The 25940-nt window shown below is 46.4% G+C and overlaps 1 protein-coding gene across 2 annotated transcripts in view; it reads left to right on the plus strand.

The window, feature by feature from the left end:
• Window positions 1–16261, plus strand: part of cpne5b (copine Vb) — a 143807-nt gene extending 127546 nt beyond the window's left edge. For both annotated transcript variants that reach the window (XM_031567828.2, XM_031567827.2), the window contains 4 exons: window positions 1633–1735; window positions 10022–10079; window positions 12068–12141; window positions 14894–16261. In XM_031567828.2, coding sequence (XP_031423688.1) covers window positions 1633–1735; window positions 10022–10079; window positions 12068–12141; window positions 14894–15082 — 424 coding nt within the window. In that variant the 3' untranslated portion in view covers window positions 15083–16261. The remainder of the gene's footprint in view (window positions 1–1632; window positions 1736–10021; window positions 10080–12067; window positions 12142–14893) is intronic.
• Window positions 16262–25940: the final 9679 nt, after the last annotated feature.

Below are 25940 nucleotides of genomic sequence, written 5' to 3' on the forward strand. Positions count from 1 at the left end.
CCCCCATCAGTGCCCCCCCCATCAGTGCCCCCCCATCAGCGCCCCCCAGTCAGCGCCCCCCATCAGTGCCCCCCCCCCCATCAGTGCGCCCCCCCCAGTCAGCGCCCCCCATCAGTGCCCCCCCCCATCAGTGCGCCACCCCCAGTGCCCCCCCCCCCAGTGCCCTCCATCAGTGCCCCCATCTGTCACCTCTATACCCCACTCAGATTAGTAGCCTTGGGCAGCCATGATTGTGCCCAGACAGTGGCAGTGTACTCGGAAGGGGAACAGAGACTCTGAAGTTCAGAGAGAGCAAAGTGACTGAAGTTGAGGGAAATAAACACACACACACACACACACACACACACACACACACACACACACACATAGTTATGCAGCTGCTGAGATTAGTTTAACAGACAAGAGGGGCATTAAAAGAGGAGGAAGAGGAAGGAGGAGGAGGAAGAAGAGGGCTATAAACAATGCATGGCCTTTCACTGAGCATATTCACACACATACACACACCTTATCACACTCACATAGACACACAAACATACACATACACACAGATATACACACACCCTCTCTCTTGGTCACACAGTCATAGACTATTTCACACACACACACAGGCACCTCCCACCTTTTGGCATCCCGCGAGCCATAGCAAATCATTTTCCATCTGATTAGGGCCTCTCTCTCAGCGGTAATTAAAAATGCCATCTGATGGGCCTGCATTAGACTTGCTCAATTAGAAACGTGAGTAGCTTCCCAGAGTGGCCCGGTATGTGTGTGTGTGTGTGTGTGTGTGTGTGTGTGTGTGTGTGTGTGTGTGTGTGTGTGTGTGTGTGTGTGTGTGTGTGTGTGTGTGTGTGTGAATGAAACAGAAACACACACACATACAAACGCACAACCACAAACAAAGGGAGGACGGAGAGATAACACACGTTCTCAGCGATCGCACACACACACACACACACACACACACACACACACACACACACACACACACACACAGGGAGGACGGAAAGATAACACACGTCTCAGTGTTCACTGCACACATAAGAGTTCAGAAGCGCCGCCGGAGGGCCGCAGCCAGAGAACTCATGAATGTGATATTAAACACCAGAGAACTCATGAATGTGATATTAAACACCAGATAACTCATGAATGTGATATTAAACACCAGAGAACTCATGAATGTGATATTAAACACCACAGAACTCATGAATGTGATATTAAACACCAGATCACTCATGAATGTGATATTAAACACCACAGAACACCCGGGCATGTTTTCCACTTCAGGTCGAGTAGCTGTTCTTCTCCTTGTGTGTGTGCGTGCGTGCGTGCACGCGTGTGTGTCTGTGTGTGTTCATTATTATTCATTGTGCATGTCATATGCATTCCGTGTTTGACATCCGGATTTGCATTTGATTACTCCGTGGTGGTGGAGAGGGTTGCGGTGGGTGGGGGGGTAGAAATCATTCTGAAGAGGTCTTTATAATTAGAGAATATTTATTTGTGTTTCTGTGTGTGCGTGTGTGTGTGCGTGTGTGTGTGTGTGTGTGTGTGACTGTGTGTGTGTGTGTGTGTGTGTGTGTGTGTGTGTGTGTGTGTGTGTGTGTGTGTGTGTGTGTGTGTGTGTATTAACAGGTATGCTGCAGCGGTTCAGGACGGCTCTCAGTACTTTGTACTCCTGATCATCACAGATGGAGTGATATCAGACATGGCTCAGACCAAGGAGGCCATCGTCAACGTGAGTTGACACACACACACACACACACACACACACACACACACACACACACACATACAAACACACACACACACACATACACACACACACACACACACACACAGACACACACACACACATAGGCATACACACAGGCACACATGCACGCGCACACACACACACACACACAGACACACGCACACACACAGACACACACACAGGCACACATGCACGCGCACACACACATACACACACACACACACACACACACACACACACACACACACACAAACAGATCATTACCGATACTCACTGCAACACACACAAGGTCATTGACAGTGTATTTTAATAACAACCAAAAAACGACTGACACTCACTGCAGGTTTCAAACACACACACGAGTCCATCTTCAAAGTGCGTAACACGCAGTACTATTGACACTCACTGCAGGCTTCACACACACACACACACACACACACACGAGTCCATCTTCAAAGTGAGAGAGAAGGCCTCCTAGAAAAGCTGAAGGAAACTGCAACAAACAAAATGTTTAAGAAACTACGGTGTTCTCATCTTGGAAGTCCAAAGAAGTGGAAACCTTATAGAGAACCACACAAGCACTTTCTAAGAATGTGAATTTGAATTCTGTGCAGTCATGGTTTTTCTGCTTCACAGGGGGCCTTTCCTGTGTTCTTGTGTTCACTTTGCTGACATGTAAAGTCACACTTGGCAAGGGGGCTGTGGGGTACATGTGTGGAGAGAGGGGGCTGTGGGGTACATGAGTGGAGAGAGGGGGCTGTGGGGTACATGTGTGGAGAGAGGGGGCTGTGGGGTACATGAGTGGAGAGAGGGGGCTGTGGGGTACATGAGTGGAGAGAGGGGGCTGTGATGGGGCTGTGGGGTACATGAGTGGGGAGAGGGGGCTGTGATGGGGCTGTGGGGTACATGAGTGGAGAGAGGGGGCTGTGATGGGGCTGTGGGGTACATGAGTGGAGAGAGGGGGCTGTGATGGGGCTGTGGGGTACATGAGTGGGGAGAGGGGGCTGTGATGGGGCTGTGGGGTACATGAGTGGAGAGAGGGGGCTGTGATGGGGCTGTGGGGTACATGAGTGGAGAGAGGGGGCTGTGGGGTACATGTGTGGGGAGAGGGGGCTGTGGGGTACATGAGTGGAGAGAGGGGGCTGTGGGGTACATGAGTGGAGAGAGGGGCACAGAAGCACTTGTAGCCTTAGAGATGGGACTGTCAGAGCTCCTCCCTCCTCCTCCTCCCTCCACCCCTCCTCCTCCTCCTCTCCTCCACCCCTCCACCCCTCCTCCTCCCCCTCCCCCTCCTCTTCCTCCTCTCCTCCACCCCTCCACCCCTCCTCCCTCCACCCTCCACCCCTCCTGTTGGGCTCACAGCTCCTTCATCATAAAGGTTCGGCTCAGCGGCAGAGTGAAGGTTGAGAATGAGGGTCGTCTGGAAAAGATTGAGCGACTGACAGATAGATAGACAGACAGACAGGCACGCACTTCAGGTGTGCCAGGTGTAGCTCATGAAAACTGCCGCCTTGTCTGACCCGCTCTTAAACGGGAGGGGGATACATTTCTAATCTTCTCGTAAAGAACGTGTGAACCTCCAGGCAGGGAAGGTTTGAGGAGAGCTGCCCGTCCGTGCGTCTCCATGGCAACCGAGGCCCAGAATACCAACAGACTGGATTTAAAGGGAATTTGCGACTGTTAATCAAACTAGTAGAACAGCCACACCTTCCTTTTAAGATCTTGCCTGCTGCTCAGACTCACTGGCCTGGCCTCGCAACAGACCACCACCGCCGCTTCCACGGATCACCACGGCAACAAGACTCACACGGGGCAGTGCAGAAGAAGGTGTATTGTGTATTTGTGTATTTGTGTGTGTGTTTTTGTGTGCGTGCGTGCGTGCGTGCGTGCGGGTGTGTGTGTGTATTGGTGTGTGTGTGTGTGTGTGTGTGTGTGTGTGTGTGTGTGTGTGTGCGTGCGTGCGGGTGTGTGTGTGTGTGTGTGTGCGTGCGTGCGGGTGTTTGTGTGTGGTTGTGTGTGTGTGTGTGTGTGTGAGAGAGAAGAATGAAGAGTAGAATTCAGAGAAAAATCATTTGTTGTTCCATGATCATACGTCCAGTAGATTGAAGCTACTATGGAGTAGTTCAGTCTCCTGCCCCCTCGCCCTATAATCCCATCCACAACCGTAATGTCATTTTTGAGTTACACACAGGAAAAGATATTAAATTCCTTGTGCTATTGGTTGGGGACTTCCCACAGCAGCCAAACCTCTCACTGTCACATTCAAGTACTCATACCCAATAATCTAGCCCAACGTATTATAACAACAGGGTGCGATACAACCGTCATACCGATACACAATATTTAACAAGGGACAGAAGGGGGGGGTTAACCCCCTCAGAAGTACAAAACAGGGTTAGGGTAAGTGTAGGAATTATTAGAGAATAAAATGGGAAACGAACCCTGGTGAACCTAGGCACCCTTGCTTGCCTTTTCAACTCCTTTAGAGCACCTTTGAGTGACTGTCTTTGAAAACCCAAATCCAACTGAAGTGCTGTGGTTGATTAAGCTACAAAGCCTCTAACACCTATCTATCTCCACTGGTGTGTGTGTGTTTGTGTGTGTGTGTGTGTGTGTGTGTTTGTTTGTGTGTATGTGTGTCTGTGTGTGTGTGTGTGTGTGTGTGTGTGTTTGTGTGCTTGTGTGTGTGTGTGTGTGTGTGTGTGTGTGTGTGTGTGTGTGTGTGTGTGTGTGTGAAAGCCTCTAACACTTATCTTGTGTGTTCTGCATAATATAGCTTCTTCCTTTCAAACGCTACCTCAAGCACATCTTCAAAGGGAATTGTTAACTCAGTAAAGTAAACAATGGGCTTGCACTCTGGATACACACACACACACACACACACACACACACACCCCACAACGCCATGTCTGGTCTCATAGCAGTCACAGCAATACACTGTGGAACTTGAAGAAGCATGGAACATGGAGGTCAATGATGAGAAGAAAACTTCTTAATGGGGCATGCGAGTAGGACTGTGTCAGTGTGTTGTTGTTGTGTGTGTGTGTGTGTGTGTGTGTGTGTTTGTGTGTGTGTGTGTTTGGTGTAGGGGGGTTAGGGTGGATTGGAGAGAGTGGAAATCAAATAGAGTACAAGAGAAAGACTAGAGAACTAGACTTAACTAGATTAGACTAGATTAGAGAGGGACTAAGACCATTCTTACTCTGTCTGAAACAGTTTTACCCTAGTGTGTGTGTGTTTGTGTGTGTGTGTGTTTGTTTATTGTTTTTGTGTTCCTGATTTTACTTCCCAGAACTACTGGCTCTGGGGCATATTATCTGTTATTGTAGGGTCATCTGGGGTATAACAGACACACACACACACACACACACACACACACACACACACACACACACACACACACACACACACACACACACACACACACACACACACACTTTGGAATTGCCTGTTGATTTAATCTACAGTTTGACAGCAGCATTTTAGATCCATAAATGTGACAGTAATATGTATGCAAAAGTAACTGGAGAAACACTTCTGAATATTTTGAATGGTTAGGATATGAGTGCTGCTCCTGTGCTTGCTCTCTCTCTCTCTCTCTCTCTCTCTCTCTCTCTCTCTCTCTCTCTCTGTGTGTTTGTGTGTGTGTGTGTTTGTGTGTGTGTGTGTGTGTCTATAATAGTTAGTGCAGTTTTGATCTGTGAATGTATATACACTGGCATCCTCAAATACCTTCAGGACCTACCGCAGCCTTCCTTTCTTACCACCATTGATTGTAAAGGTGTGTGTGTGTGTGTGTGTGTGTGTGTGCGTTACTGATCTTGACCTGGTCTGACACCAGTCTAGACCTGGTCTGGTCCTGGTCTGGTCCTTATCTGGTCCTGGTCTAGTGTTGGTCCAGACCTGGTCTGTAGCTGAAGTGGCGCTTATCTGGTGTGATCCGTTGTGATCTGGTGTGATCCGTTGTGATCTGGTGTGGTCCGGTGTGGTCCGGTGCTCCAGCGCAGGGACATGTCGGTTCTTATTTTCCAGCTGAGGGACCAGACTGCCCTGGAGCGCTGGCATATGACAACAGGCATGACTAATCAGTCCGACAGCTTCCTGACAAACCACACGGCCCACTCACTCGTGTGTGTGTGTGTGTGTGTGTGTGTGTGTGCATGTGTGGCTGATCGTCAGCTTAAACACACAGGACATCGCCTCATGTTGGAGGTTTGATGGATTCCTGCATGTTCTCCTCGCCCACTCACACTCCGCACCCCGACACACTCACACACACTCGTCACATCATCCCCCCGATACACTCACACACACTCGTCACATCATCCCACCGACACACTCACACACACTCGTCACATCATCCCCCCGACACACTCACACACACTCACACACACTCGTCACATCATCCCCCCGACACACTCACACACACTCGTCACATCATCCCCCCGACACACTCACCCACACTCCGCACCCATCCCCACGACACACTCACACACACTCAGCACCCATCCCCCCGACACACTCACACATACTCTGCACCCATCCCCCCGACACACTCACACACACTCCGCACCCATCCCCCCGACACACTCACACACACTCGTCACATCATCCCCCCGATACACTCACACACACTCGTCACATCATCCCACCGACACACTCACACACACTCGTCACATCATCCCCCCGACACACTCACCCACACTCCGCACCCATCACCACGACACACTCACACACACTCAGCACCCATCCCCCCGACACACTCACACATACTCTGCACCCATCCCCCCGACACACTCACACACACTCACACACACTCCGCACCCCGACACACACACACACACACACACACACACACACACACACACAGAGGAGGACACACATGCACACACACAGGAGATCTCTAAGATGTTCTAAGTGCTCTGGGGTAATATACACACACACACACTACCTGTTTTCCCTGTTTGTTTTCGGCTTCCATGAAGCCCTGATCCGACACCATGGCTGCTCCAGATTATTGAGCTGTTCATGTCTGTGTGTTACTCTTGGAGTGTGTTGCTCTCTGAGTTAGTTACTCTCGGAGTGTGTTGCTCTCTGAGTGTGTTACTCTCGGAGTGTGTTGCTCTCGGAGTGTGTTACTCTCGGAGTGTGTTGCTCTCTGAGTGTGTTACTCTGTGAGTGTGTTGCTCTCGGAGTGTGTTGCTCTCGGAGTGTGTTACTCTGTGAGTGTGTTGCTCTGTGAGTGTGTTACTCTCAGAGTGTGTTGCTCTCGGAGTGTGTTACTCTGTGAGTGTGTTGCTCTGTGAGTGTGTTACTCTCAGAGTGTGTTGCTCTCGGAGTGTGTTGCTCTCGGAGTGTGTTACTCTCTGAGTGTGTTGCTCTCTGAGTGTGTTGCTCTCGGAGTGTGTTACTCTCTGAGTGTGTTGCTCTCGGAGTGTGTTACTCTCGGAGTGTGTTGTTCTCGGAGTGTGTTGCTCTCGGAGTCTCTGAGTGTGTTGCTCTCGGAATGTGTTGCTCTCGGAGTGTGTTACTCTCGGAGTGTGTTGCTCTCGGAGTGTGTTTCTCTCGGAGTGTGTTGCTCTCGGAGTGATCCAATGCCCCGACATGTCCTATTGTCAGACAATCATTGATTTTTTTCTGGCTTGTTGTTTCTCAAACCATTAAAAATTGCTCTCTCCTGTGTGTTGTCAAGGCAACAATTGGAAAAGTGACGGGCTGTTTTGTTTTGTCATTACGGCAGATCCGGGCTGCCACTCACGGTGCCAGCCTGTGGCACAAACAGGCCACTGTAGCTCAATTATTCACGGCGGCACGCAGCGCTCTGATGGCATCATGTGATGACAGGTGTTGTCACGAGCGCAGCGGAACGCGCGGCGGAACACACGGCGGAACACGCAGGCGTTGAGTACCGCAACGACAGGAACGCAGCATCCACCCCAATCGATCTGATTCCTCATTTGTTGTCGGGAGGAAAAAAAGTCAAACGAAACACTTTAACTGGGTCACAGAGTGAGGCGGAGGTAAATGTGTGTGTGTGTGTGTGTGTGTGTGTGTGTGTGTTTGGAGGGGCCTTTGGAACACACCGTTTCATTTGGAAAGTACAACAACAACAACACCAAAATAAGTTTTCAAATTAAACATATGAGCACAGGGTTACTTCTAGCCGCATGGTGTACATATGTGTGAAAGCTGGTGTGTGTGTGTGTGTGTGTGTGTGTCTGGGCTTTGGTGTACATATGTGTGAAAGCTGGTGTACGTGTGTGAGTCTTTTATTCCTATTAGTGGTAGTGAATGTGGGCAAACACAGAGTTTCATGACCATCCTGGAGCAGGCCGCATCCCCAGGCTGTAGTGAGAGACTGGCTGGGGAGGGTGTGTGGGAGCTGGGGTGTGTTTCAGTCAAGTCACCCCTCTCCCTCTCCCCCTTCTCTCTCACACCTACCTACAGGGATGCTTCTGTCACAACTCTGGATCCCCAGACACCTCCGACAGGAGTCATTCTCTCTTTGGTCAAACAGGAGTAACTCTCTTTTTCAGACAGGATTTGTACTTTCTGTATTCAGAGAGGAGTCCACTGTTCAAGCAGAAGTCACTCTCTTCTCTCTTTGTTCATGTGTGAGTCACTCCCTCTCTCCTCCAGCACTTCCCTCCTCCTGTGAGGCCAGACCTGTGAAGTGACTCCTCTGAGCACGGATGATGTGACATGACGTAACCCGTTGCGTTTTGTCAGGCGATTTGTTCCTTTCCTCCTCAGTGGTTTGGCAGCACCTGCACCTGCTCACACCTGCTCACACATGCTCACACACTACACCTGCTGCACCTGCTCACACACTCACTCTCGTCGCTCACTCTCATTCCTTCACTAAATCGTTCATCAATGCTGTGCACTGAACAGGAGCGCTATTTCCCTCTCTCACTCTCTCTATTCCTCTCTTTCTTCTCTCTCTCTCACACATCACTCTCTCTCTCCTCTCTCCCTCTCTCACTTTCACTCTTTCCAACCTCACTCACTCTCTCTATTCCTCTGTTTCATCTCTCTCTCTCTCTCCCTCTATCCCCCTCTCTTATCTCCTTCTCTTACCTCCCTCTCTCCCTCTCTCCCTCTCTCTCTCTCTCTCCCTCTCCCTCTCCCTCTCTCTCTCTCCCTCTCTCTCTCTCTCTCCCTCTCCCTCTCTCTCTCCCTCTCTCCCTCTCCTCCTCCTCTCTCGGGTCCTCCTGTATAAATGTGTGCTCTCCCCAGTCCTGTGGTCAGTGGTGTACTACAGACTCATGGGTGGTTGATGGAGGGTCTGTTCAGCTGTGCGAAGAGCAGCACATGCATGGCCCCTTAGTGGAGACTCTCCCAAAGCAGTTCAGTTCCCTTATAGGGAGTCAGTTCACTCTCAGAGAGTCAGTTCACTCACAGGGAGTCAGTTCACTCGCAGAGAGTCAGTTCACTCACAGGGAGTCAGTTCACTCGCAGAGCGTCAGTTCACCCGCAGGGAGTCAGTTCACTCACAGGGAGTCAGTTCACTCACAGAGAGTCAGGTCACTCTCAGAGAGTCAGTTCACCCGCAGGGAGTCAGTTCACTCGCAGAGCGTCAGTTCACTCGCAGGGAGTCAGTTCACTCGCAGAGCGTCAGTTCACTCGCAGGGAGTCAGTTCACCCGCAGAGCGTCAGTTCACTCGCAGGGAGTCAGTTCACTCGCAGAGCGTCAGTTCACTGGCAGGGAGTCAGTTCACTGGCAGAGAGTCAGGTCAGGTTTGGAGAGTCAGTTCACCTACAGGTCAGGTCTGCCAGACTGAGGGAGTTTCTTAGCTTGTTTTGTCTTGGGATATAAAGTTTTTTTTTACCTAGTTAGATTTGTAGATTTGATAATAATTTGTTATTATTTTCCCTGTTGTTGCTTTGTTTGCTTGTAAATAATTCAATAAGCCTTGCAACCATCTTGTCTTGGATCCACGTGCTGTGTGTTGGACTCAGTCTTTATATAAATAAAATCAAATTGAAATTAAATTGAATTACTATTATATAATTATTTTCCAACTGTCTTATGTTGAATCCACCCACTGAATGTTGGGCGTGCTCGACTCATCTCACTTAGTCTTCATCCCTCTCTCCTCTTCTTCTCTTCCTCTTCTCTCTTTCACTCTCTTTTCTTATTTCCCTCTCTTCTTCTCTTTTTCTTCTCTCTCTCTCTTCTCTTCTTCTCATCTTCTTCTCTTCCTCTTCTCTCTCTCTCGTCTTCTTCTTCTCCCTCTTCTTCTTCTTCTCTCTCGTCTTCTTTAGGGCGCCAAGTCTCCCATGTCTATCATCATCGTGGGAGTAGGACAGGCCGAGTTTGATGGTAAGAATATTTCTGCCTTTCCGTCTGACATCCCGTAATTTATATTACAGCGTTACCCTTGTGTGGTCTCTGTGGTCTCTCTAGTGTCTTAGATCATACAATAGTGGCCATGTTTAAACTAGACGACACAACCACTCGATGACAGGAGATTAGCTTTAATTTCCCTTCCCACCATTAAGTCAGCCAGCCAGCCAGCCAGCCAGCCAGCCAGTCAGTCGCAAATTCAGGGAATTCTTTATGTTCACGGACGGAAAAACACATTAATAATTCAATGTCCCGGTTTTTTACCAAACAAGTGCAAAGTAAATATAAATTTGTATTTCTAGCAATTAGAGCAATAAATGCTCTGAGGCCAATTAGCAGGCTCATTTGGACCCCCCCCCCAGCAGGCTCATTTGGACGCCCCCACCCCCTGAGGAGTGTGGCTGGGGTGGGGGGGGAGATCATTTTGTGAAAAGAGGCTTCAGCTAATTACTGAGTCGGCAGTACATATCAATCACACAGCATCTGGTTAATAAGCGCGTGCCTCATGGCTGGCTCTGATTGGAGCTGTACACTCAAAGGAGCTGGGAGAGCAGACAGGCAGACAGAATCTGGCCCGGGAACAGATCCGGACCTGACCCGACCCCTACTCCACCTGATCTGCGCTCAGTCAGGGCCGCATTCGTGCTGGAGTCAGATGCCCGACCCCTACTCCACCTGATCTGGTTCAGTCAGTGGTGCTGGAGTCAGATGCCCGACCCCTACTCCACCTGATCTGGGCTCAGTCAGGGCCCCAGTGATGCTGGAGTCAGATGCAGTCTTGCGGTCCTGAAGCTGAGGTATATGGAGGCTGATGGGAGCAGTGACTGACAGAACTTGGCACATTAGAATTATTTTTCTTTTTTTGGGGGGGGCTTTTTGCCTTTAATCAGATAGGATAGTGAAGGTTTTTAACAGGAAATGAGCTGAAGAGAAGAGGTAGGGAGTGGGATCGGGAAATGACCGAGGGTCTGATTCGAACCCGGGTCCCCGTGGGCGTTCAAGTCTGTTCATGGTCGGGGCTGTTGCTTGCGCCACAGCTCCCCCTGCTGATTCGATGTTTTTTTTTTTTAAAGATTTATTTTTGGGCTTTTTGGCCTTTAATCGATAGTCTTAGTGAAGAGTGGGACAGGAAATGAGAGGAAGAAGAGGTGGGGAGTGGACAGGAGAAATGACATCAGGCCGGAATCGAATCTGTGTCCTCCATGGGCATCAAGCCCGAATGTGGTCGGGGCTACTGGTTGCGCCACAGTGCCCCCCCTGATTTGATGTTTGTGAGTATGGTGGTCTACTCCATGGAGCCAGAGGGACTGTAGAGACACAATGACTTTATAAAGCTTTGTGTTAGTCTTTCTATTTTTAAATGCAGGTGTTAGGGTCAGTTGTCCAAGTTTTCACTAGTAACATTTGTTTTTGGCTGACCTCTAGTCTGTTCTGTCAGAAAACAGCTATGTGCATCTGTTGTATCTAAATGGAAGAGCTTGTTCCTTGGCAACACAGAATGCTGTTTAGCCTTTGTGTGTTTTTGGCACAGGAGACTCGATTCTCAATTCTACACGCTGTGATGCGTGTACCTAGCCTGGTACCACCAGCCCGCAGGGGACTTGATTCTTCTGCTCTGATGCGTGTACTTACCCTGGTACCACCAGACTTCTGCTGTGATGTGTGTACCGAGCCTGGTACCACCAGACCCAAACCCTGTTTGCAGCAAGGAAACAATGTCTTTGCCCTTGGTGAATGCATATACACATTCCTTTTGCCCTTGATGAATACATGTAAACGTTCCTCTTGCCCTTGATGAATACATGTACATATTCCTCTTGCTCCGGCTTCAATTCTTTGATGTTTGCTGGCATTGCTACTACTTTTCGTATGCCTTGTCTAGCTCCCACACAGCGTGTACTTACCGTGTGGTTCTGTCCCTCATTGTTTTGTGTTGCTTTGTTTGTTTTGTTTTGTGTCCTCAGCCATGGTGGAGCTCGACGGCGATGACATCAGAGTTTCATCGCGAGGAAAACTAGCTGAAAGGGACATTGTGCAGGTGGGTCTGCCTCTCAATCACACATTGTTCAAAAAGGGGCTTCAGTGGATTCAAGGAAAGACATTTTCCAGGACTATTCCTGTGAATATTCTGGGATGTGCCTGTTTCACTGCCCCCAGTTCAAACCCACTTTGTGAATAACCTGACCCTGGCATTGTCTGATTACCACTTTAAATATTCAAATGAATAAATTCCACCTCAAAGATTCAACACGTTGCTGGAACTCTCATGGGCAATGAGCAGAGAAGCTTCAGGTGTTTGTTGTCCTTGTCAGGTTATAGGCCCTGGTGTGATTTGGCAATGCCTAATCTAAATGTCCTGGCCCTGACAGCTTGAACTGTTTTAACACCGATAAAAATATCAGTTCTCAGTAGAGGTGTTCTCTTTTCAAGCGGTACTTAAGATATGTAAATGATGCCTCGGCCATTTCTTGCTATCAGTCATGGTGAACTAGCAGTGTCATGTCAGAGGCAACGGCAACAGAGGAAGCACAACAATGCCCAAACAGAATTCATAAGCTGTAATTCCACCCAATTCATTCCATCTTGCTTTTCACACACAGGTGCTTACCCTGTTAGACGCGCAGTGAGCATAAAAGAGATTGAGTGACGGAGTTTTTCGCCTCAGATTTGGGCGCCCCTGCTGCGACATGTTTTAGCTCACAGTATGAGGCTAAAGCGTCTCTCAGCTTTTATGGTTTTATTTAGCCGGTCGGTAGACATCTGTTTATCCGGTAGTAGCATCACGGAGGTGGAGTTGAATATACAGTATCATGGCACGTTCCCCAAACACGCATTTAGAACTTGGCAATCAGACATTTGTTTTAAATTAATTTATGAAGAGCTTTGTCAACCGAAAGCAAACTGAAACCATCCATTTTGTCCGATGCGTTTTGCACAGTATGCTCTTCGGCAAACTGTTACATTTATATTGAGCTCTGCAGGTTCTGCACCAAAACCATTACCTTTATAATACGCTCTGTGGGATCTGCATCGAAATGAGAATAGTGTCTGTAAACAAGAAAGTTACTGTGGAAGGATGGGATAAGGGTCAGAAAAGAGGCTCTGTTAGAAAAGATCACTTGTCTCTGTGGGTTAGTCAGTTCTTTAGCTCAATTAATCTCCTGTCACTTTGTCAGCCGGATAAAACGACGTGTGATGGTCTCTCCTTTTAAGTCAGGTTGATTGATTTCACACATTAATATCATCATGACATAATGGCCGTCATCAGGTCTGTCAGAGGGACACAGCGTGGCAGTGGCTAACAGTAGAAGTAATTGGTGTTAGCCACCGGAGCAGAACCATCTATAACACGTGTATTTGAACAGGCCCTGCCAGATAGCGCCCAGCGATTAGAATGAAGAACAATGAAAGAAAGAAAGTGACATTTTCTCTTCCAAACACACTATTGTAAACATTAAACATTTTAACTTCAGAATCAGAATAGTATTTATTGCCACTTTGAGGCTAAATTAGCCTTTCCTCTGATTGGGTTCTTCCTGTTAGTGACCCAGTGGTTCTTCTGCCCAAAGATTGGCTGGATGGAACCATGTTGGCCTGAAAGTCAAAGTCAAAGTCAAAGTCAAAGTAGCTTTATTGTCAATTTCCTGCATGTCAGACATACAAGGAATCGATAAAAACGTTTCCCACTCTCCCACGGTGAAACATATAAAGTGCACAGGCACAACAACAGATAAGACAAGACATTTAGATACATATAGATATAAAAAACATACAGATACACGTACAGCAGCAGCAGCATACGTTTTTCTTTAAAGTGAGGTTATGGTAGTGCAAAAAAGGCAATTTAGTAATGGCAGCAAAAGACATCCTGTAAGATGTATTTGTTACATTCCCAGTGCAGGTATAACAGTAAGTGGTTATGGTAAACGTAGATGATAAAAGTGCAAGAGTCCTCCGGCAAAGACCCATGTGGAGGACAGGTCGAGGATGCATTTCCCAAAATCATAATTCCACTTCAACCAGAGAATGGGAATCACAGTTCACCTTCAACAAAAACTGTCAGGTTTTGTAGTTTCTGAAGATCATGTGGGATATTTGGTGTGGTCGAACAAGACAGAGAATAGAAAATAAATGATAAAGTGAATTATAAATGCAAAATTATTCTAAAATCGTTTAAAGTAAACATGACATTCACCAAACATTGTGATGTAGAAATAAGAAATCAAGAAAGAAACGACTGTCCAGTGATCATAGGCTGAGAAAGATTTTGGGAAATACAAACCTTCCCATATGTCATAAGTGGTGGTTCTTGCTTCCTTAACTGGCCAAACAAGGGCCAATCTGGTTCTTCTTCCTTCAGTTAGGGTTCCTTAGGGTTCCTCCCTACCTTTCTGGAACCGATCTGACTTAAATAGATTTGTGTCAAGCAATGGGCCAGCCAGGAGTATGTTTCCCAAAAGGGTGGCTGAATAACTAACGTTACCATCGTTAAATATCATCATTAAGTATCATTACTTTCATTATTAATTGATTGTCTTAAATTTGAATTTGTATTTTAAATTGATACTTTTGTTGTGTGTAATGTTTTCCTAATGCTTTGTAAATCGCTTTGGACAAAAGTTTCTGCTAAATACTTTAACCATAACCAGAAATGATAGAGAGCCTATCATATTGAACACTCTCTCACTTAGTTACCATAGCAGTTGCTAAACAGCGCTTCTGGGAAATGCAGTCCAGGTCAGTTCCAAAGTCCACTGCTGTCTGTCATGACTGGTGGTTCCTCTCCTCAGTTTGTGCCATTCCGGGACTACATGGACCGGACAGGGAACCACGTGCTGAGCATGGCAAGGCTGGCGAAGGATGTGCTGGCGGAGATCCCCGACCAGTTCATCTCCTACATGAAGAGCCGAGGCATCAAGCCCAACCCGGCACCACCGCCCTACACCCCGCCGGGACACACCCACCACACGCAGATCTGAGCAGCCCTTTCGTTCTGCTTGCACCTGATTGGAGATTTAGAGGGATGAGGATGATGCTCTCTCTCCCGTGGAATTCTGGGAGTTGTAGTCCTGGAGGAAGAACGGGTGGGGGAGGGATGAAGTCGTCCCGGCGTTGTGTCAGAACTTTCTGGTAGCACTCAGAGACACAGTGGCATTTCTGTTGATGTGTTACATTTGGTTTGTTTTTTAAATGTTTGTTGGTTGTTTTTTATCGTTATTTTTGTTGCTTGTTTGAAGCAAATTCATTGACGGAAACCTACCCAAGGACAGTCAATCTTTTTTCTTTTTTTTTTCAAAAGATGACAAAAATGTACATTTATATAAATATCAATGGGCCTGTGACTGTTTCCTGTTTGGGGTGAGCTCTTTAGCGAGTGCGGTGCGAGTGGCCGTGGGTGTAGGTGTGGGATACGGTCGGTTCGTGGTTCAACCTGTGCCTGTCTGTGGTCGTCTCAGTGTCTCTAGGGGGCGTCTCCGTCTGTTGCTAGGGGGCATCTCCGTCCGTTGCTAGGGGGCATCTCCGTCCGTTTCGGGAACCTTTGTGTTGCTCCAGGTCTGTGCAGTAGAGTGTGTGCATTTCAGGTGAAGTTTTTAGATTCATTTGATATGGTGTCGACTTGGAGCTTCAAACCACACACAGTGTGTGGCCCACGTGGAAGATGTTCAGGTTTCTGTTGCTTATACCTTCTGTTCCTTGGAGAACCGTATCACGTGTGCTTTCTATTGCGGTTTGTGTTTTTTACCACTGATCTGAAATATTCATAAGAGCCTTTGATTTTCATCTGGTGTTCTGCACAGAGGTTCGCGTCAGCGGGAGACAGAGCGGAGATAGGAGTTTCTATTCTTAGCGAGGAAACAGAAGCCGCATGAAGAGTCTGTTCTTTTAGTGACAGAATCCTCTGCTGGGAAGCTTCTTCTGTTTGTGTCGAGGTAGAATCACATCCTTACTAAAAGCACAACTGGAAAAGGAAAGTACTAAAAACATTTCCATCAACATATAACTAGATTCTGAACTTAAGAACAATAGCCCATACCAATAGCATATGAACACAGATCCTCTAAATATTTGTATTTTTTTATTATGTTCCAGGGAAGAGCACAATATTGCCATTCTCCTTACCCAGGAGACCCAAAGCCTGAATTAGGTGTGTGTAGGGTAAGGGGGGGGGGGGGGTTGCAGAAGGGTAGTTGCTGAATTAGGTGAGCTATAAGGATATGGGGGGGGGGGGGGGTATGGTTTTGGTAGTAATAGATTTTTAAGTTAAGGGTGTGTTGTGTGTGTATGTGTGTGTGTTGGGGGGTTGTCTAGTGGTGGTGGTGCTTTGGCATAGGCCTTGAGTTAAGGGGATGTGTGTGTGTGTGTGTGTGTGTGTGAGTGTGTGTGTGTGTGTGTGTGTGTGAGTGAGTGTGTGAGAGTGTGTTTGTGTTTGTGAGAGTGTGTGTGTGTGGGCCTGGGGGTCTGTCACTGTGGCCTATAGTGCAGTTTTGAGCAACCGCATAATTTCACACCACCGCTCGACTGAGTCTCGTCTGCTCCGGAGAGATCTCTGAACGCAGAACGGAGGCGTTTAAAGCGGTCTATCCACCAATCCATCGGCTTTAATCAGATCAGCCATCCTGCGACGGCCTTCCCCCAAGCCCTGTACACTCTGAGATATGAACACAGTTTGTCCCCGTCTGATTACCGTAATGAATGCCACAGCGTAGAGGTACTCCCAGTGTCGGACACACACACACACACACACACACACACACACACACCCACACACACACACACTGCTGGCTGTCCTCACTGTAATCTGGGCCATGCCGAAAGCCATTATATTCTTGAGACGAGTTTTTATTGCCACGGTATCCATTAAAGCGTGTGTGTGTGACTCCTGCCCCATTATAGCATGCACTGTAGAGGGGGGGGTTTATTCAGTCTTTATTCTGGTACTACAGTAATCGCCCCTATTAATTTAATTACATTCGCATTCCAGGGACATATTTAAGGCTGATAGACACAAGATGAATCGGCAAGGGAATAAACGTATGAGAGGTTTTGAACAGCGTAAAGCACCTCTCAGATGAGCGATCTGTTATTCTATTGAAGTGAACACTTCTCCTGTAGTCTCCAGCACTCACTCATGTCAGGGCAGACACAGAACTCACATTTCAAAACCAAGCCATGTTCGGAAGCCAGAAGCAATCGAAATGTAAACTTTTTATGTCTTTTCCATACATTCATGGCCAGTGCACAGCTGACATGTCACGCAAATTATGGTGACACTTCATTTAACAGCACCCATGTTACTTTGCAATAATCCCATTGAGAACAGTGTCACTTATAATCCCATTAAGAACGGTGTCACTAATAATCCCATTGAGAACAGTGTCACTAATTTGTAATGTGTGATATCATTCTGATATTCTGCACTTAATCTGGTAGATGTTTTCCTTTCCTGAATGAGTCCCCAGTATGTGTGTACTCACCATGAGTGGTCATGTTACACTGAAACACACTGCAGTTACAATGAAACATAGACACTGCAAAATAAAGACTTACCCCAGATCCTAATGAATGTTATTAATTATGGGCTAAGACTTTATTATGGTTTGTCCCGTTTTAATGGATCTTCAGACGATCAGTGATGTTCCACTGTCATGACTTCAAAACCCTCCATAACAATGAAACATCAAACTGCACATAATCAAGTCAAATATGATTTATATTTGTATTCAGTTCATTAATGTTACTGTTGTTTTAAAGAAAGAGGATATTTAAACTACTTTTGAGTATTTTATAGGGTTGCTGTATATACGTCTGTATGGTTGGACTCAGAGCATAGAAATAGACTCGGTAGCAGATAATACATTAGAAAGACCTAAGAGATTAGAAAGATAGTATTGACTGACACAATTGTTTAGTTGTAGGTTTCAAACAGACCATATCTTTGACCTTTGTTTGGCCTTTAATTGGCCTTTGGACCATGGCAGTGTTTTATAGTGTTTCTGGAATGTTGGAAAGCTGGAATGTTTAAATCCATATGATATCAGTATCGGTTTATTTAGAGGCATGCTTTGTACAATAGGAGTGATTCGTTAAATATGATAGCCGTCAAATCAGTCCGGTATCTTCCAGATGTACAGTGGGGTAGATTACCTACATACTGGCTGACAAACGCCATGTCCAGAGTGTCATCCATAGTTGGCCAGTGATCCCATGGACAGAAAAATGTAGAGTTAAGAGTCCATAATGATGTCAACATGTCCCACCTTCAAGGCGTGATATCAGCAGGCCCACACATGCTGTATAGAATGAGAGGGACGGTGTGCAATAATCTGCTGGCCTCTAAATTATGATCGCAAGATGGGATCTCACATGTACTGTTCTTTAAAATAGAAAATCCAGATTAGCCGTCTGAAACGTCTTCACGGTATTCAGTATTTATCAGTGGCAGCACAACGAGGCGCCGCAGCCTCCTGGCTCAGGCCCTGAGACTCCTCTAATCAATGTTGGCTCTCGCCATCCAATTTCAATTAAGAAGGAGATTAAGAAGGAGATTCGGACATTTAGACCATCCTCCAGTTTCAAATGTTTCTAATTGCTACTTTAATCACATTCAATTACGCAAATGATCCACTTCCCGTACATATACTCAGGCCGTTATCACTTGCACCAATTCTTGGCTCGGTCCAATACATCAGTGCCTGTAAAAACTGGTTCTGAACCCTGATCTCTCTGAGCTCTAAGCTGATGAAGGAGGAAGTGGACTGAGACAGAGGAGAAACTGGTTCTGAAGCATCTCTCTGAGCTCTAAGCTGATGAAGGAGGCAGTGGACTGAGACAGAGGAGAAACTGCAGGAGATCTTTTAGGAATGCAGGAGGCTGTGCATGTTTACCTTGCTGCTGCACAGGAGAGTGCTAAACTTGTGCCGTTCTCCCGCTTACCTGCTCCAGGCTGATAACACACACACACACACATACGCCGCTGCTAGTATGATTCAGAGCCTAGACATTTTAATAGGGAAGAGGTTTCATGACAGGAGAGAGGGGGCGGACATGTTGTTTTGTTTCTACTCTTGTTATTTGTTTGTGTGGTTTATTTCTTGTTCACAGAGGCGGTTGATTATGTTGTTAAAGGATGTGTACTCCATGTCAGTAACCTGACTTTGCTTGCAGCTTTCTCTGTGCCACAGACACACACACACACACACAGACACACACACGCACGCACGCACACATGCACCCACGCACACACAGAAACACACACACACACACTCTTTCTTCCACAGACGTGTTTCTGAATGACATGCTGTTAGTATTAGCCTGTGCCCTCAGTGCGTGAGCTACACACTCCTGATTAAATGATCAAACTGTGTTTCACCACAGAAGGCACACACTCCTGATTAAATGATCAAACTGTATTTCACCGCAGAGGGGTGTGCCCATGTCTGGCGGGTGTGAACATATTGCAACATGTATATTTCAGCTCATTATTTGACGACGAAAAAGAAGAAGAAGATTACATATATGTTTATTTTTGATCAAAGACATGAAAAAGCCATTAAAGCCATCTTAATTCAGATGATAGACCTTTGTCACTCTGAAACTTCAGCTGGTTATACAAACACCACTCACACGCAGATAATTAAACGGGCGGGAGAATTATAACGATCTGTTGTAACATACAAAAAAAAAACATTTGCCCCCTGGATGATGTGCATGCATGTGCCCTATCTGGCCACAAGTGTATCAGACTTTCTTTTTTGTTTTTCTTTACTCCTTTGCCTTTCTCTCTATCTTTTCTCTCTCTCTGTCTTTTCTCTCTCTCCTTTTTTCTCTCTCTCTCCTTTTCTCTCTCTCTCCTTTCTCTCTCTCTATCTTTTCTCTCTCTCTCCTTTTCTCTCTCTCTCCTTTTCTCTCTCTATCTTTTCTCTCTCTCTATCTTTTTTCTCTCTCTCTCCTTTTCTCTCTCTATCTTTCTTAATGGGATTTACTGAAATAGGAAGGCTGTAGCCAACCTGCATGTTGCAGATAATGTTAATTATTTCATAGCGCAATCTTTTAAAAGTATAAATATATATTTATTTCTAGTTTCATCTTTTGTTGTTTATCTCACTGGGTTTTTAATTAGCATGGTAAGTCTCTTTTCTATTAACCAAATTTAATTGTACATGATCATTGTCATACGGTGGATCGTGAAATGCTTTGTATTGGATTGCCTTAAATGAACATGAATTAAAAATACAATAAATGACTACTTTTACAAAATAGGCATGAGACTGAGGGTTCATTTCCAGACGATCGCTCACAACAACAAAAAACATTCCTGGCCTGACGCTCAGTATCAAAGACTACTGGCTGCATCCAAGTCTGACCCTGAGGATAGAAAACCCCTATCTCCAGTGATAATGAAAACACCTATCTCCAGTGATGCATTCCCATGTTTGATGTCAGCTTCTGCCTCCTCAGACTGGTGTATCACATCTGAATCCCTTCAGCCATCAGCAGCACCTCTAACGGTCTACATAAAAGCTTGATGAAACAGAGTTGAGACTCGACGATACCCAGGCCTCAGGTTCCTCATAAGGCCACAAGGGCAAACACATCAGAGTCAAACTGACAGCTGTGTGACTGGCTGGACACAGGAACATAGTAATGACACAACATTACATAAAATGTAAAGCAAATTACCTATATTCTGCACACACACATGGGCTTTGTCTTAAAGCTTCACTTTCCCCTTACAAGCGGAGCAGAAACCTCCTGAGGAAGTACAGATGTGAGAGGAAGGGAGATGTGAGAGATGGGGAAAAGCAGGACACCTCTAGTGTTACGCCAGACCGGTGGAGATTTCATGGCCGTGGTCTTCAAGGTTGGCATTTAGTCCCCTTTAGCATCGGTCTCAATATATCTTTGCTTAGAATAGACACCTTCACCCCTATATGCACATCCATCACTGTCTGGTTAGGTTCGGCCACTAAACTGGACAGGAACAGATTACAACGGACAGTCAGGTCTGCAGAAAGGATTATTGGTGCCGACCTGCCCACCATCCAGGACCTTTATAACATCAGAGCCAGGAAACGGGCAGGGAAAATCATTGCAGACCCCTCACACCCTGGACATAATCTGTTCCAGCTCCTCCCCTCTGGCAGGCGCTACAGATCTCTGCACACCAAAACCACCAGACACAGGAACAGTTTTTTCCCCCTTGCCGTCACTCTTATGAACAGTTGACAAATTATTATATTTTATTATTATATTATATATTATATTTATTTATTTTATCCTAAACTATCATATTTATATATATTTTTCAGTTTAAGTACAAAAAAATCCTTCTATGTGGAAATGTACTTGGCCAATAAAGATGATTCTGATTCTGATTCTGATTCTGATTCTGATATATAGGCTGCAAGGCACCCTATATAGGATGCACTCTTCCAAGGCTATAGAGGTCAGTTGTGTCATTAAGGGGTGATGAACTTGAAACGCAACTAAGAAAGCAAACAATTCCATCTTCACCCCCTGTGGTCTTCCATAGTATTGGTAGATCAGTATGTTATTATCTTTGTCTCACTGCATTTATTAACAGAATAGACATCCTAATAGCAGTCATCATCACAGCACTGAAATGGGACTCCAGCTAACTGATGTACGTATGCTATAGAATGCTGCAGGGGTCATGGTTGCCATCTTAGGGTGAGGCTCTTGAAATGCATTTGAGAAAATGGGTTCTTGACCCCTATAGTCTTCCACAGCAAAGATATATCAGTTTAATAGGTCTTGTGCTCCCATTTCAGAGCCCCTGTGCTGATGGCAAAGGGTGTTTTGACCAATCACACCCTCCTCCATTCAGACGTATAGAACTCCAGCAGAGCGAGACGCGTGAACCAGTGATCTGAAGCAGGATGCAGACGCAAGCTTCTCAGACTCCCCCGGGCGTTAAGGATGTCTGACAGCTGGCCGAGTGAGGGATGCTGGGAGCTCAGAGATGAACACAGGCGTCGTCTTTGTGTTTGTGCTTTTCTAATGAGGGGTCTCGCCGTCACGTCAAATAGGCCACCTGGGGCAGCTGTGCTGATGCCGCTACCTGTTAATCAGACCTAGGACGAGCAGACTGACAGCGCTCACTGTATCAACACACACACACACACACACACACACACACACACATAAACACACACACACACACACACACACACAGACACACACATAAACACACACACACACACACACACACACACACACAGACACCTGCACATACACACACACACACACACACAGACACACACACACACACAGACACCTGCACATACACACACACACACACACAGACACGTGCGCACACATACACACACACATACGTATACACAAATACGTACACACTCGCTCTCTCTCACACACACACACACACATACACGCACACTCTTTCTCTCTAACACACACACAAACCTATGTATACACACACACACACACACACACACTCTCTTTCTCTCTCACACACCCACAAACATATGCACACACACACACACACACACAGACACACACAGATTACAGAACACACACAGGGGGAGTGTGGAAGGCAGGAGCGGACTGCCTGAGAGGGACAAGGGGGTCGCTAGGGAGACAACCCCAACTTCACAGCAAACAGATGGGTGCAGGCTGCTAACACGGTTATGCAAAGAGCTCGCATTCATACACACTCTTTCTCTCTCTCACACACACACACACACACACACACACACACACACACACACACACACACACAGACACACACAATTATGCAAAGAGCTTGCATACATACACACTCTTTCTCTCTCTCTCACACACACACACACACACACACACACACACACACACACACACAATTATGCAAAGAGCTTGCATACGTACACACTCTTTCTCTCTCTCACACACACAAACACATGCATACACACACACCCACACAAACACACAGTTATGCAAAGAGCTGAATCTGATTACCGGGAGAATGGGCATCAATCAAAAGTATTGATTACCTGGAGGATGGGCATCGATGAAAAGTTTTGTTGGGGCATGATGGGGAGGAGAGACATCGCCGGCAGTGAAAAGCACAGACACACACACACACACACACACACACACACACACACACACACACACACACACACACACACACACACACACACACACACACATCTAAGGAGATCAGACAGAGGAGCACCGGCCCTTGAACCAGAGGAGCAGAGACTTCTCCAGCCTCCTCTTCAGAGTCCATTATAGAAGAGCACACACACACACACACACACACACACACACACACACACACACACACACACACACACACACACACACACACACACACACACACACACACACACACACACACACACAATTACTGCTCCTGCTGAACTATGACAAAGCACCCGCTGGTCCAACTCAGGTGCCCTGATCGGTAGAGGAGAGAGGGGGGGGGGGGGGGGGGGGGGGGGGCAGAGAGAGAGAGCGAGAGAGAGAGAGTGGGAGAGAGAGAGAGAGTGAGAGAGAGTGGCAGAGACGGGGAGAGAGAGAGAGAGAGAGAGAGATGGAGACAGAACTAGCTGTGGAAGTTTGTAACACATCATCTGAGTTAAGTTACGTTTTTGGCAGATGCTTTTGTCCAAAGCCACTTCCAAAGACATTTGATGAAAAGAAGTAGAATAATAAAGAAGTAGAATAACACCAACGGAGAGGCACAGTGCATAATCATATCACATGTCAGATTTCAAATCACCATCTGAGTACAATGGCTGTGCAGCTGTGTAAAGTGTGATCTGTGCCATCTGCTTGTATGTTATTAAAGTGCAGATGTGTAAAGTGATTCTGTGTTATCTGCTTGTATGTTATTAAAGTGCAGACGTGTAAAGTGATTCTGTGCTATCTGCTTGTATATTATTAAAGTGCAGATGTGTTGAGTGTGATTCTGTGTGCCATCTGCTTGTATGTTATTAAAGTGCAGACGTGTAAAGCAGGCTCTGTGCTATTTGCTTGTATATTATCTAAGGGTGTAATGAGATTTAGATGGTGCTGCAAGCAAATTGCCTGTAGATGGAAGAAAGTATTTAGTTGAATTAGTTTCCATATTTACTCCGATGGCTTTTGCGAGTGAAATTGTTGTTTTCTATGCTTGAAGGCTATAAGTGTCATTACACTGGGTGGAGAAACATTTGTGAATGTATTTAAATGATGTAACCAGGATAGATGGGCTGATGTCACTATACTCTTAGCAGCGCAGACAGGCGGAATGCCTCTTCAGGGGACAGCAGACCCAACCCCTGCCCATTCCTATTGGAGTTAGTTATGTGATACGCTCTTTTTTCCTTTTTATGATCTCTCTCTCTCTCTCTCTCACACTCTCCCTACCTCTCTCTCTCTCTCTCTCTCTCTCTCTCTCTCCCTCTCCCTCTCTCTCTCTCTCTCTCTCTCTCTCTCTGTGTCTCTGTTTATCTGTGCAAACATCATTTCTAAGTGACTCAATGTAAATAAATCATTGGCTTCCCAAAGAGGCACAATTTCATCTGGGATCCAATCTCACCGCAAATTGCTTCCAATTAGAAAAGACATTTCAATAGCGTGTGGATGGCGTGCTCAGTGAGGGCGACTGCGACCGCAGAAGATTGCCTGAGTTTACAGGAGGAGATGAGTGATGCCCGCTGGACAGACACAAAGGCAAAACAGGTTTTGTTTGTGTGTGTGTGTGTGTGTGTGTGTGTGTGTGTGTGTGTGTGTGTGTGTGTGTGTGAGTGAGTGTGAGTGTGAGTGTGAGTGTGTGTGTGTGTGTGTGTGTGTGTGTGTGTGTGTGTGTGTGTGTGTGTGTGTGTGTGTGTGTGTGTGTGTGTGTGTGAGTGATGCCGCTGGACAGACACAAAGGCAAAACAGGTTTACTGGAGAGGGTCTCTGTGGCTTTGCTCTAGCCTTGGCCTGTGAAAAGCCAATGTGATGAGACAGGTTTGATAAAAACACATTTGTAAACTCCCCCCTGTGTGTGTGTGTGTGTGTGTGTGTGTGTGTGTGTGTGTGTGTGAGTGAGTGAGTGTGTGTGTGAGCGTGTGTGTGTGTGTGGGCATATGTATAGGTGTACGTGTGTGTGTGTGTGTGTGTGAGAGAGAGAGAGTGTGTGTTGCTGGGTATGAGTATGTGAGTGAGTGTGTATGTGTGTGTATGTGCGTGGGTGCATGTGTGTGGCTGGGTATGTGTGTGAGTGTGTGTGTGTGCATGTGTGTGGGTGTATTTTGTCATGTTTGTGTGTGTGTGTGTGTGTGTGTGTGAGAGAGAGAGAGTGTGTGTGTGTGTGTGTGTGTGTGTGTGTGTGTGTGTGTGTGTGTGTGTGTGTGCGTCTTTGTGTGTGTATGACTGTTTCTGTGTATTCTTCTCTCCATATCTCACACTCAGGGGTGTGGCGCCCTTTGGGAGTCTCAGATAACAGACTAAGCCGCAAGTGACAGAGCTCCCTCTACTGGACAGGAATGAGAATGGCAGGGACTGCATTCACTGAGGTGGAGGTCAGTGGGAAAGATTGAATGGCGGATGTACAGGTTAATAATGAAGACAGCCAGGTGTCAGGCAGCCATATGAGTTTGACCAGTCTGACCACTCAAAACGCATGATGGTAAGGGATGTCTAGTCGTGTAATTTAAATCGTCTTCGAGAACTTTGAAAAGCGCTATATAAATGTGATGTATTATTATTATTATTATTATTGTCATTATTATTATTATTATTATTTTTATATCCTTCTCATACCTTTTTAAACAAAGTAATTGCTTTGTGGTCCTTTCCTTATTTTCGTTGACAGTCAACCACACAGCGCCCTCTAGTTGCACTTTA

Source organism: Clupea harengus, chromosome 5 (assembly GCF_900700415.2).
Source record: "Clupea harengus chromosome 5, Ch_v2.0.2, whole genome shotgun sequence".
Taxonomy (NCBI): domain Eukaryota; kingdom Metazoa; phylum Chordata; class Actinopteri; order Clupeiformes; family Clupeidae; genus Clupea; species Clupea harengus.